Raw genomic sequence first — 14978 nt, forward strand, 5'->3', positions numbered from 1 at the left:
CCGATACTCATCTGACCAGAAATCCTTGTCTTCCTTCCACTTCACTTCACTGACCCCTACTATATCTAGATTGAGCCTTTGCATTTCCCTTTTCAGATTTTCTAGTTTCCCTACCACGTTCAAGCTTCTGACATTCCACGCCCCGACTCGTAGAACGTTATCTTTTCATAGATTATTCAATCTTTTTCTCATGGTAACCTCCCCCTTGGCAGTCCCCTCCCGGAGATCCAAATGGGGGACTATTCTGGAATCTTTTGCCAATGGAGAGATCATCATGACACTTCTTCAATTACAGGCCACATGTCCTGTGGATACAAGTTACGTGTCTTTAATGCAGTGGTTTCCATTCTGCATCCTCATGTCGTTGATCATAGCTGATTCTCCCACCTTTAGGGGCAATTTCCCACCCCTAGGACAAGAGAGTGCCCTGAACCTCTATCCACTCCTCCGCCCTCTTTGACAAGGTCGTTGGCAGAATGAGGCTGACTTCTTATGCCGGAAGTCTTCGGCCGCCAATGCTGATTATTTATCAAAATTTAGGCAGTGGCGGGGATTGAACCCGGGACCGAAGACGTTTTGATTATGAATCAAAGACGGTACCCCTAGACCACGGTGACGAATCTGAACTTACAGAGTTGAAAAGTTCAGGCCTGTTTGTTAACAGTAGGTCCAAGAGTCAGTTCTCTGTTTAATTGCTCGAGGTAATTTTCGGATAGTTCACTCAGTATAATGTCACTCGATGCTCTGTCCCTACCACCCTTCCTAAACATCTGAGTGTCCCAGTCTATATCTGGTAAATTGAAATCTCCACCTAAGACTATAACATGCTGAGAAAATTTATGTGAAATGTATTCCAAATTTTCTCTCAGTTGTTCTGCCACTAATGCTGCTGAGTCGGGAGGTCAGTAAAAGGAGCCAACTATTAACCTAGCTCGGTTGTTGAGTGTAACCTCCACCCATAATAATTCACAGGAACTATCCACTTCTACTTCACTACAGGATATACTACTACTAACAGCGACAAACACGCCACCACCGGTTGCATGCAATCTATCCTTTCTAAACACCGTCTGTGCCTTTGTAAAAATTTCGGCAGAATTTATCTCTGGCTTCAGCCAGCTTTCTGTACCTATAACGATTCCAGCTTCGGTGCTTTCTATCAGCGCTTGAAGTTCCGGTACTTTGCCAATGCAGCTTCGACAGTTTACAATTACAATACCGATTGCTGCTTGGTCCCCGCATGTCCTGGCTTTGCCCTGCATCCTTTGAGGCTGTTGCCCTTTCTGTACTTGCCCGAGGCCATCTAACCTAAAAAACCGCCCAGCCCACACCACACAACCCCTGCTACCCGTGTAGCCGCTTGCTGCGTGTAGTGGACTCCTGACCTATCCAGCAAAACTCGAAACCCCATCACCCTATGGCGCAAGTCGAGGAATCTGCAGCCCACATGGTCGCAGAACCGTCACAGCCTCTGATTCAGACCCTCCACTCGGCTCTGTACCAAAGGTCCGCAGTCAGTCCTGTCGACGATGCTGCAGATGGTGAGCTCTGCTTTCATCCCGCTAGCAAGACTAGCAGTCTTCACCAAATCAGATAGCCGCCGGAAGCCAGAGAGGATTTCCTCCGATCCATAGCGACACACATCATTGGTGCCGACATGAGCGACCACCTGCAGTGTGAATGAGTATGTGCAACAGCGAAGACCCCTGCCCCCCAAAAATAGTACATAAGATTTAGGACAAATACTTCATCTATAAAAAAAACAACATAACTAAGCGATTTTTTAAAATTAACACTGGCTCGAAGAAAATTTAATATGGAAAGACTTAGGCCATGAGCAGAAAGATGCATTTGAGTATGTAAAATTTTTGAACTAATTATATTAGTTTTGTTTGGAAATCAAGAGATGGGTATTTACAAATGGTATTGAGACTTTACAATATTTGAACTCGTGTGATGAAAAACAGAGCTCTAATAGTTGAAATCAAAATCTATTACAGTAATGGCTAAGAAAAATAAAATGGATTTAGTTCTGGAATTTCCATATGAATTAGGTAAGTGCTGTTATAACCTCTATAAAAAATACCACACACAATCTCTCTACTAGGGTTTTCCTCAGCTCTCCTAACATGTGCATTGCCCTGCTTTCTCTTGAAAATAGGTATCAGGAAATCTGATAACAATGTAGTGCATGGATAGAAATGGAAAAAATGGTAATTTTAACTCTTTAATATAAACTGGTATACAAAGACTGTAACAGTTTATTTAATGAATACTGTTTAACACACACACAATACATGATCAGTAGTTTCTTTCATCCATCTGATGACGTTGGTCCACACAGTCTTTAATCCATTTTTCATTAACTATATGAATTTTTTTCCTTCTGTCTCTATTTAATAATTTGATCTCTTCAAGCCTTGTTTGACACCTGAAACAAGTTGCCAAGTGAGTGATTGATCAATAAGCTAGTTGACTTATAGTTAAACAGGACAGGTAAAAATGCAATCATATAGGAGCCACCAAATAAGGGAAACAGTGTGTCGACAGTGAAAACTCACTAAGAAAAAACCACTTTCAGTTTAAAATTTCTGATCTATCTGAGGACATGATTCAAATTAATACAAATAACTAACAAAAAAAAAACAATAAAAATGGCAACAGTACAACAGTAACTTATAAGTTGATAAGTATATTCTGAACAGTGTGTTTCATGAGTGCTAGAAGTCAGTATCATGCAAGTGCACAAAAGAACAGTGTAGGAACACTGTAAAGGTAGCACCAATGACAAACAGCATGCTGTTATTTGAGTTCTGCATGGAGAAGGTATAAAACATATTAAAAATCATTGCAAAAAAGAGAGAGGGAGAGGGAGAGGGAGAGGGAGAAGGAGAGAGAGAGAGAGAGAGAGAGAGAGAGAGAGATCCAGGATGGTCAGGCATGTAGCAAGATAGAAGCTTGGAAATGTGATGTTCATGGCTGATGCTTCTCATCTGGGTCATGCATATCATATTGTGACTAAGAGAAAACACTGCAGCTGTTGAAGCTGTCAGAACAAAAAACTGCTGAGAGACACTGAATGACACTGCAGCAACTGTAAACATTAGCCACAGTTTAGCACACAACTCTGGCTCCATAAATTGTGTGCAAAACTGGTAATCTCTCATGGTGAGATCTTACAGCAGCCTATGAAATGAAACATAAAACTGTTAAAATGGTGCACAACCATACGTAAATAGAGGAAGAGGGTACAGGGACCTGCCGCCATCCCCTGACCTGGAATTTGGATTACACAGTTTTCATTCATAACAGAATTCTTATATACTTCTAGAAGTGATTTCCCATGATTCCAACAATCTTTTGTTTAGCCAATACTATGGATTTAGCAACTGCAGTGTAACTTACAGAATGAAGTTTGACTCTGCTATGGAGTCTGCACAAATCTGAAACTTACTGGCAGATTAAAACAGTGTGCTGGACTGGAGTCTTTGCTTCTCACTGGAAAAGCGATGTACGAACCAAACTATCCAAGCAAGACCCATGATCTGCCCTCATAGGTTTGCTTCCACCAGTACCTTATGTCCTACCTTCCAAACTTTGCAGAAGTTGGATAGTTCGGTCAGTTGAGCACTTTGGGAGGGGCTGTATAAATGGTTTGGCTGTCACAATGTTCATAGAAAATTATGCCATTTATTTTGGCACAGCTGCATTTTCATACTGGCCTAAACTTATATCAGATGAAAGACTGACCAACATCAAAGACGTGTCACATCCATAATCATTTTAATAATACAAAAAGATGTATTTTGGAGATAACCATGAAATCAAGCTTACCTATAAAGGATCAAAATAATCTACCTATAACAAATATTGAATAGATAACCATCAATTGTCTGGGATAGGAGGAGGAGGAGGAGGAGGAGGAGGAGGAGATTAGTGTTTAACGTCCCGTCGACAACGAGGTCATTAGAGGCGGAGCGCAAGCTCGGGTGAGGGAAGGATGGGGAAGGAAAGCGGCCGTGCCCTTTCAAAGGAACCATCCCGGCATTTGCCTGAAGCGATTTAGGGAAATCACGGAAAACCTAAATCAGGATGGTCGGAGACGGGATTGAACCATCGTAATTGTCTGGGATATAATAAAGTTTCTGGGACAACTACTAAAGTTGGTGCTTGTGGCATGAAATGTCTTGAAACTGACACAATCATTTATTTAAAAATATGGTAATTTAAGATTTTTGCATCCACCTCCAATCCTGGATACATTATTTGTGCACACACCCATTTATACAAGCTATTTTGTCACCTTGGAGCAGATTCAATCCTTATTTATTAAGGAAAAGTATGTTAGGTGGGGCTCAGTTTTCTGCCACTGTTAAATCTTCGATAAGAGTAGAAGCTGTTAATTGACACCTGTCCTAATCAACTATAAAACCAACAGACAAAGCATTCATGTTTATAAGGCACATCTGGTTTTTACTTTGAACACTGAGATTGTTGTAGACCACATACTCCAGAAAAATTATTCTTGACTGAATCTAGAAGCCAATAGGTATATTTTCTCGTGTTTCAAGAGACTGATAACTGAGTTCACAGATGTCAAAACTCCTTTCAAAAATGGTAGGAAACTCACTCTTCTTTGTACAAACATAGCCAAACAACCCTTTAAAAATCTGCTCCTGCTTTTTAAGGTTGATACTATATGCTCTTCTCAGGAAAAGTCATGTCATGATAATGGATAGCTCGAGTTTAACACAAATCAGTTCCTAGTTCAATAAAATTACAATCATTTTTTCTTCAGTACCCATTTCACTGCATATGCAGTGTGACATGATTGTGACTGAGCAGCCATTCTCAGACTTTGGTGTGCACATCTCTAATATTCAGATATGTCTAATACAAAACATCGATTTTAAAGACAAGTCATATTTTTTCCTGAAATTAAGGCTGAATTTTACAATTTATGGACAACCCAAGTACTGTAGTGTAGAAGAATGTAGTTTTATTGTGCTTATAAAGTCATAATTACACCTTTTTTTAGCAATAGGTCATATTTTGGCCAACTTTTGGCATATGGGTCATATTTCAGCCAACTTTCAGCAGAAATGCATATATTTGTCATTTTTTAAGGAAACAAAAATAAAAACACAAAAATGTTTCAGGTGATAGTGTCACAAATAAAGACAACATTTAATACAGATCTTTGTTTATCAAGACTATGGTAGACAAGCAGCATAACACCCTAGTTGGTTTGCTGATGTGAGACATTGTTGCACGGGGTCAACAAAATGCTCTTGAAGCCAACAAAGGCAGCTTCCGACATAATAAACATCACACAAGTGCTCACACTATTCAGTTTGAATATAAACTCAGTCTGGTTCAATATGATGAAATTAAAGTGCTCCAAAGCATGAAGTTGAAAGGTTTTGTTCATTGTTTTCATGAGCAGTTCTTCAGCACTCACAGGGTATTATTATTTTGTAAACTGTGTGACATTAAAGTCAGTGCAGAAAAGCACTCTAAAGTGCAACAACACTGCAGCCCTGCCAAATACAGAAGCTGTGCGGAGAGAACAACTGAAAATGACAGCAGACAAACACTATTATTTGAGCACACAGATCAGTCTTCAACGGTGCAATAATTCTGCAAGGACTTGTGTGAGATGATAATGGCTTCCTCTGGAGAAGCTGAAGAATCCACACTTCAGGCAGCTGTTGGAGAAAAATACAACACATCCAGTTCCAGTTGAATCTACTTTAAGAAAGAATTATCTACTGGTGTACTACAAGGAGACGCTCAACAAAATATGAATTAGAGTTGCTGATGAAATGTTCTGAGTGCCCACAGATGAAACTACTAACGTGGGGGGTGTTTATGTTGAAAATGTTGTTATTGGTGTTCTAAAAGTTGACAGGCTTGGAGAAACGTTCCTCCCAATGTGTGAAACTCCTGAGAGAGCAAATCACTCAATAACTGCCATTTTGTTTGACAACTCTATGAAGCAACTGTGGGCAGGATGGTGTGAACAGAGGTAACGTTTTGCTGCTAGTGACAGGTGGTGCTTCATACGTAGCTAAAGCAGCCTTGGGGCTTCAGATTCTTGACACCAGTGTGGTGTATGCCTTGCACACCTTATGCAAAGTTGCAAAAGAGGTGTGATCAAATTACCATGACGTGGACAAATTAATTTTCTTGGCAAACACCTTAACTGCTCCTTCTCCCTCAGCCTGTTCTTACATGACCGTTTATTGGCTTTATGCAGCTATATATTACTGCACCAACTACACCAAAATAAAGAAAATCTTTTGTAAACTTGATAGCAATGTGTCAAGTTCTATCAAATCTGTGAAAGATGTCTTTATGGATACGTTGTCTGGGAACTTAGCATACATCAAGACCAACTTTTCAGTGGTATCAAAGGCCATCTATCACAGAGGTAGCACTTCCATCCTGACTTTCTGCAGTTTGCAATTCTTTGCCTTTGTCTTAGATTTTTGTGGCTCAGGCAGTGTGGAGTCACAACCACAGAAGTGGTAGTGGCAGCACTGGACAGAGGACAAGACTTGATCTTTGGAAAGGCAGGAAGTTCCAAAATGTCAGCAACCACAGCCTTTTTGCATGTTCTTGGGGGAAGGGGTAGGCTTTAAAGAAACTGCAGCAGCACAAGAACCCAATGACAAACGCAGGTGCTAGTGCTGACACTAGCAACCTCCATTTGTGTAGTGGCATCAACTTTCTGGACTGTCTGTCTGGGAACAGAAGCAAAGGAAGCAGCGAACATGGGTGACTACATGGCCTTGTATGTCTTTTTTGGCTTCACCATATAGAATGCACTTTGTTGTTTTTATCTCCTGAGTCTTCTGTTCTTCAAGGAAAATACTGCAGTCCCTACTCCAGACAGAGCAGCTGAAACACTTCAGAGAAGAGGAACAACCAGCTCCATCATGGGTGGCTCTACCACATTTGCCACAAGTGACCTCCCTCTTACAACCAAGAATAGTGTGCCAAAAGTGCTGGCATTTAAAGCTGTGTATTGGGTTTGGGAAACAAGATCATACGCTTAAATGAAAGAAACCTGCCTTGACATGCTCTAGAAGTTTGGTGCTGTAAAATGTAAGAATAAAAGTCTGACTTGACAGTACTGCCACCATCCACCCTTTTCACAATGTTTCACACATCCACAAAGCCTTCCTGGGACCACTCAGCTTTCAGTTATTACCAGGGAATGTAAACTAGATCCCTGCAAGTCACAACACCTTTACTGTAGTTTAAGGTGTCGTGCAGTTCAGTTTCAATTGAATATTCCCCAAGGCATTGAGCTTTCGTGAGGTTCTTCACTTGTTGGGAACTAGACGTTTGGACCAAAAGGATCCATTTCGTACGTGCTTATAAAAGTTCTTGCAATGCCCTCTAAACCTTTCTGTACACACAACAATGAAACTTTATCAAAGCTACCTTCTTTCCTTTTAACTATGGTGAACATATTGTGACAATGTTTTCTGTTACAACTTACAGGAGGATGGGCTACCTCAGCCCTTTTGTTTGACTGGATGTTGGTAACTTCCAGCAGCCCACCCTTTCTGCTGGTCCCACGAGCAGGAAGGGAAATAAAAGTCTGTCTAGACAGAGCACTGCATGCCTAGGCAAGCCTTATACAACTGAGAAGCAGCAGGTACCCTAGAGGTTGTCCACTACTGACTGTTCCACCTAAACAGTCATGCTTCTCATCAGCATGCAGCACACCTTGAGACAGAGAGGTTTTTACCATCCTCACAATTCAGGAAGTCACCATTCCCTGTGACACACAAAGTTCCACTGCTGTGCCGCGCAATGGTTGCTGAAGCATGCCCATTGCTTATGGTGACAGGGGACGCTTACCAGTCCCCAGCACAGAAACCCCAGTGTCGCCATACCAGTATTTAGCAAAATAGTGCTGAGCCCCTGAGGGGATGATTATTTTAAATGGTAAACATACACAACTATCACAATTACTCATTCGACCTGCTGAACAGGCTGTCCTAATAGCCACTGAAGGAAGAGTGTGCAACAAACAGCAGACTGTGCCACACAGTGAAACAAATGATGCCTGTCTTCTGGGCTCCAAGGTCATACTTCGATCATTTCACTGGCAGAACAGGATAAGAAGACCAGCCTTGCTGGTGGAGTTTCAACAAAACTCACAACTTTTGGCACTGTCAAGAAAACTAACTGCAGTTCCCTGGTTCCGTGTTAAATGAAAAGATTAACCCAGATACTTCAAAGATTCTGTGACAAACTGGGCTACAACATCCTAGAATTGCACTGTAGGGTTGAGAACTGTAAGAATCCCCCTAAATGGGTCAGTTGTGCACTATACATCAGAGGTAGCTACACAGCTGATTGTATGTGGGACGAACAAACAGATTTTATATTAGGTGAGTACATCCAAATAACAACAGCTGTATTGGAGAGAGCCTTAAAATCCTAGTGGTTAACTGTCAAAGCTTTCATAGGAAAGTGCCAGAGTTTGAAGCGCTCTTAAACAGAAGTGGAGTACAAATTATACTTAATACAGAAATGATTAATGGAAAATCTCATATAAGATGTGAAACAAATACTAACAAAGAGATAGAGGGGCTGGCCAGTACTTACCTCAGCTCAGTACAGCCGATAGATACACATAAAACAGAACTGAAAATTTACATTCCTAGCTTTCCCTTCTTCCCTTTTTTTCCCCTCTCTCCTCCCTGATGAAGGAACAAAGTTCCCTTTTCATCCTACATAGTTGTGTTTATCTTTATACTTTACTTCTGTATGCATCCTCTTTGGTTTGAAGCTGGCACAGTACTTACAGTAGAATATCTTTGGCTTCCCTCTGACAACCATGCCTCCATCCTTGCTACCCTCCCTGTTTACCTTTCCCTGTTGCTTCATAACCTGGGTTGTGAGTAACTGAATCCACTTTCCCTTCTTCCCTTTTTTTCCCCTCTCTCCTCCCTGATGAAGGAACAAAGTTCCGAAAGCTAGGAATGTAAATTTTCAGTTCTGTTTTATGTGTATCTATCGGCTGTACTGAGCTGAGGTAAGTACTGGCCAGCCCCTCTATCTACTTAATACAGAAAGCTAGTTAAAACTCAAAATTGAGGCAGTGAGAGTTTTGGGGAAAACTGAAGCATAAATGAAAAGAATAAGCTAATGAGAAAGGCAGGTGGTGTATTTGTTGCAGCAGGTAAGAAACTCATACCCGCCAAGATAGAACTCGAAACTGCGTGTAAGTCTGTTTCAGCAAGACTCAGCATCAAAGGTAGGCATAAACGTGTTGTAGAATTGTTCTGTCAACAACCAGACCCACACATACGTAACCAAAATCTATAGTTCACTAGTGCACAAGTTGTCTAATTATACTGTAATCATGAGAGAGAACTTTAATCATCAATCAGTTGCGATGATTACTGTTTTAAAGATGGTAGGTATGACAAGACATTACTAAATGCCTTCTCAAAAAACTACCTGGAATAAGTAGTTCAAAAGCCCACACTTGAAGGAAGTAATTTGGATGTAATGGCAACAAACAGACCTGATCTGTGTAAGGAGTCCACATTGAAACTAATATCAGTGATCCTAAGGCACCTGTAGCAACACTGATTACCACAGTAGAGAAAGAAAAAGCAAGCAAAGGAGAAAGAAAAAGCAAGCAAAGTAGAAAGATTCGTGTGTTAGCAAACTAGATAATGAAACAGTAGCTCATTGAGGAGCTTGAAACATTTCGCCCTGGACAGACACATGTTGAAGAACTGTGGCCCAAATTTAAAAGAATCACTATGCACATGCACATGATTGAGGGAAACATCATCCCCCTGCCCACACATGATATACAGTCACTGTAAGGAAACTGTGATGGAAACTACTGCATAATAGGTGTTAGACAAAGTATGGAGCTATTTATAGCAAGGTGCTCAATGAAACACATTAGGCTGGAGAGAAGGCAATGCATGAAGCCTTCAGTGACTACTGTAGTAGAATCTTATCAAAATATCTCTCATAGGACCCAAAGAAATTCTGTTCAGATGTAAATGACATTAGTGGCATCAATATTCGTGTCAAATTGTTCCTTGAGGAGAAAGGAACTAAAATTGAAGGTAACAAAGCAAAAGCAGAAATGCTGACCTACACTTTCAAATGTTCCTTTAGAAACAAAAATCCAGGAGTTCTACCTCAATTTAATTCTTGTACTCCTGCAATGATAAGTGAAGCACACATTATTTTCAGTGGCTTTAAGGAAAAGCTGCCAATTCTAAATTGAACAAAGCTCCAGTGCTCAACTGAATCTCTATCAGATTCTGTACTGAATCTGTGGCTAAGTTAGCCCTTCCTTTTACTGCAATATATCATAAATGCCTCAATCAAAAAAGTGTGCCCAGCAGATGCAAGAAAGCACAGATCATACAAGTCTACAAGAAGGGTAGCGGAAGTAATCCACAAAACTACCAGCCTATCTCACTGATGTCCACCGGTCGCAGAATCTTGTTGTTGTTGTTGTGGTCTTCAGTCCTGAGACTGGTTTGATGCAGCTCTCTATGCTACTCTATCCTGTGCAAGCTTTTTCATCTCCCAGTACCTACTGCAACGTACATCCCTATGAATCTGCTTAGTGTATTCATCTCTTGGTCTCCCTCTACGATTTTTACCCTCCACACTGCCCTCCAATACTAAATTGGTGATCCCTTGATGCCTCAGAACATGTCCTACCAACCGATCCCTTCTTCTGGTCAAGTTGTGCCACAAACTTCTCTTCTCCCCAATCCTATTCAATACTTCCTCATTAGTTATGTGATCTACCCATCTAATCTTCAGCATTCTTCTGTAGCACCACATTTCGAAAGCTTCTATTCTCTTCTTGTCCAAACTATTTATCGTCCATGTCTCACTTCCATACATCGCTACACTCCATACAAATACTTTCAGAAACGACTTCCTGACACTTAAATCTATACTCGATGTTAACAAATTTATCTTCTTCAGAAACGCTTTCCTTGCCATTGCCAGTCTACATTTTATATGCTCTCTACTTCGACCATTATCAGTTATTTTGCTCCCCAAATAGCAAAACTCCTTTACTACTTTAAGTGTCTCATTTCCTAATCTAATTCCCTCAGCATCACCCGACTTAATTAGACTACATTCCATTATCCTTGTTTTGCTTTTGTTGATGTTCATCTTATATCCTCCTTTCAAGACACTGTCCATTCCATTCAACTGCTCTTCCAAGTCCTTTGCTGTCTCTGACAGAATTACAATGTCATCGGCGAACCTCAAAGTTTTTATTTCTTCTCCATGAATTTTAATACCTACTCCGAATTTTTCTTTTGTTTCCTTTACTGCTTGCTCAACACCGGGGAGAGGCTACAACCCTGTCTTACTCCCTTCCCAACCACTGCTTCCCTTTCATGTCCCTCGACTCTTATAACTGCCATCTGGTTTCTGTACAAATTGTAAATAGCCTTTCGCTCCCTGTATTTTACCCCTGCCACCTTTAGAATTTGAAAAAGAGTATTCCAGTCAACATTGTCAAAAGCTTTCTCTAAGACTACAAATGCTAGAAATGTAGGTTTGCCTTTCCTTAATCTTTCTTCTAAGATAAGTCGTAAGGTCAGTATTGCCTCACGTGTTGCAGTGTTTCTACGGAATCCAAACTGATCTTCCCCGAGGTTGGCTTCTACTAGTTTTTCCATTTGTCTGTAAAGAATTCGTGTTAGTATTTTGCAGCTGTGACTTATTAAACTGATAGTTCGGTAATTTTCACATCTGTCAACACCTGCTTTCTTTGGGATTGGAATTATTATATTCTTCTTGAAGTCTGAGGGTATTTCGCCTGTTTCATACATCTTGCTCACCAGATGGTAGAGTTTTGTCAGGACTGGCTCTCCCAAGGCCGTCAGTAGTTCCAGTGGAATGTTGTCTACTCCGGGGGCCTTGTTTCGAATTCAGGTCTTTCAGTGCTCTGTCAAACTCTTCACGCAGTATCATACCTCCCATTTCATCTTCATCTACATCCTCTTCCATTTCCATAATATTGTCCTCAAGTACATCGCCCTTGTATAGACCCTCTATATACTCCTTCCACCTTTCTGCTTTCCCTTCTTTGCTTAGAACTGGGTTTCCATCTGAGCTCTTGATATTCATACAAGTCGTTCTCTTATCTCCAAAGGTCTCTTTAATTTTCCTGTAGGCAGTATCTATCTTACCCCTAGTGAGATAGGCCTCTACATCCTTACATTTGTCCTCTAGCCATCCCAGCTTAGCCATTTTGCACTTCCTGTCGATCTCATTTATGAGACGTTTGTATTCCTTTTTGCCTGCTTCATTTACTTCATTTTTATATTTTCTCCTTTCATCAATTAAATTCAATATTTCTTCTGTTACCCAAGGATTACTACTAGCCCTCGTCTTTTTACCTACTTGATCCTCTGCTCCCTTCGCTACTTCATCCCTGAAAGCTACCCATTCTTCTTCTACTGTATTTCTTTCCCCCATTCCTGTCAACTGTTCCCTTATGCTCTCCCTGAAACTCTGTACAACCTCTGGTTCTTTCAGTTTATCCAGGTCCCATCTCCTTAAATTCCCACCTTTTTGCAGTTTCTTCAGTTTTAATCTACAGGTCATAACCAATAGATTGTGGTCAGAGTCCACATCTGCTGTCTTACAATTTAAAACCTGGTTCCTAAATCTCTGTCTTACCATTATATAATCTATCTGATACCTTTTAGTATCTCCAGGGTTCTTCCATGTATACAACCTTCTTTCATGATTCTTAAACCAAGTGTTGGCTATGATTATGTTGTGCTCTGTGCAAAATTCTACCAGGCGGCTTCCTCTTTCATTTCTTAGCCCCAATCCATATTCACCTACTATGTTTCCTTCTCTCCCTTTTCCTACACTCGAATTCCAGTCACCCACGACTATTAAATTTTCGTCTCCCTTCACAATCTGAATAATTTCTTTTATTTCATCATACATTTCTTCAATTTCTTCGTCATCTGCAGAGCTAGTTGGCATATAAACTTGTACTACTGTAGTAGGTGTGGGCTTCGTCTCTATCTTGGCCACAATAATGCGTTCACTATGCTGTTTGTAGTAGCTTACCCGCATTCCTATTTTCCTATTCATTATTAAACCTGCTCCTGCATTACCCCTATTTGATTTTGTGTTTATAACCCTGTAGTCACCTGACCAGAAGTCTTGTTCCTCCTGCCACTGAACTTCACTAATTCCCACTATATCTAACTTCAACCTATCCATTTCCCTTTTTAAATTTTCTTACCTACCTGCCTGATTAAGGGATCTGACATTCCACGCTCCGATCCATAGAACGCCATTTTTCTTTCTCCTGATAACGACATCCTCTTGAGTAGTCCCCGCCCGGAGATCCGAATGGGGGACTATTTTACCTCCGGAATATTTTACCCAAGAGGACGCCATCATCATTTAATCATACAGTAAAGCTGCATGCCCTCGGGAAAAATTTCGGCTGTAGTTTCCCCTTGCTTTCAGCCGTTCGCAGTACCAGCGCAGCAAGGCCGTTTTGGTTATTGTTACATGGCCAGATCAGTCAATCATCCAGACTGTTGCCCTTGCAACTACTGAAAAGGCTGCTGCCCCTCTTCAGGAACCACACGTTTGTCTGGCCTCTCAACAGATACCCCTCCGTTGTGGTTGCACCTACGGTACGGCTATCTGTATCGCTGAGGCACGCAAGCCTCCCCACCAACGGCAAGGTCCATGGTTCATGGGAGGGCGCAGAATCTTAGAACATATTATGAGCTCAATCATTATGAGGTATCTAAAGAAGAATGAGCTGCTTCATCTCAACCTTTATGGACATGGACATGTCTTTATGGGAGCACAACATCAAGGTCTTTAGCACCCGCGCAAAAACAGATTGACATGAGGGTGAGTAAAATACACAAAACAAGAAGATAAAACAGCATGTGAAACACAGGTAACAAAAATTGGAAAACTATGTGCGTACCCACACAGAAACATGGAACGGACTATTGTGTCAGTAGTAAAACATTAATGGCACAGGAAGAAAGTGATATAATGTTTATACAATTCTGTACAGTAAATGGCATAACTCCATTGATAAATATAGACTATGAATGGAAGTCTGTTGCTAAGGCAGAATATTCAAAATTTCTAGGTGTGTGCATTGATGAGAAATTGAATTGGAAGAAACACATTGATGATATGCTCAAACAGTTAGGTTTAGCTACTTATGCCACTAGTGTTATTGCAAATTTTGGTGATAAACATATTAGTAAATTAGCCTACTATGCCTATTTTCATTCACTGCTTTCATAAGGTATCATATTTTGCAGCAATTAGTCATTAAGAGAGAAAGTATTCATTGCACAAAAGTGTGTAATCAGAATAATAGCTGGAGCCCACCCAAGATCACCTTGCACACATATAATTACTTATGAAATTTGTCATTAATAACCCATCCCAATTCAAAAATAACATCAAAGTGCATAGCTACAACATTAGAAGATAGGATGATATTCACATTATTATGAAATGTCGTATTTATGATCTTTGGAACAAGGATTAATGTATGTAGGTAAGGGGCTAATATAATACAGCAAATGGACATGGCTGGTTGACCACAAGAATAAAAAAAGGAGAAGCCAGCCTCTCCGCAACACAATACAACCTGCTGCCTAAAAGTTTAGGCCAGAGTCCAGACACATAACAAAACTTTAAAACCTTAATGACACTCATCTCATCATCAGCAGATCCCAAGCAATATTTGCTTCTGCCCTCACATCATGATATAAAACGCATTCTGTTAAAATATGGCGGACAGAGATGTGCACACCACAAGCATCAGAAAACAGGGGATCTTCACACCATGGTAAAAAGCTATGTGTGAGAGGGCAGTGCCCAATTCTAAGACATGTGAAGGTGAATTCATAGTGTCTGAGCAACTGGCAGGAGGAAAG

The 14978-nt window shown here is 40.7% G+C and overlaps 1 protein-coding gene across 6 annotated transcripts in view; it reads right to left on the reverse strand.

The window, feature by feature from the left end:
- Positions 1–2214: 2214 nt before the first annotated feature.
- The window catches only part of LOC124711403 (DNA ligase 4), a 296581-nt gene continuing 283817 nt past the window's right edge, over positions 2215–14978 (reverse strand). For all 6 annotated transcript variants that reach the window (XM_047241458.1, XM_047241460.1, XM_047241461.1 and 3 more), the window contains one exon: positions 2215–2431. In XM_047241458.1, the coding sequence (XP_047097414.1) occupies positions 2302–2431 (130 nt within the window). In that variant the 3' untranslated portion in view covers positions 2215–2301. The remainder of the gene's footprint in view (positions 2432–14978) is intronic.

The sequence above is a fragment of the Schistocerca piceifrons genome, chromosome 8 (assembly GCF_021461385.2).
Source record: "Schistocerca piceifrons isolate TAMUIC-IGC-003096 chromosome 8, iqSchPice1.1, whole genome shotgun sequence".
NCBI classification, from domain to species: domain Eukaryota; kingdom Metazoa; phylum Arthropoda; class Insecta; order Orthoptera; family Acrididae; genus Schistocerca; species Schistocerca piceifrons.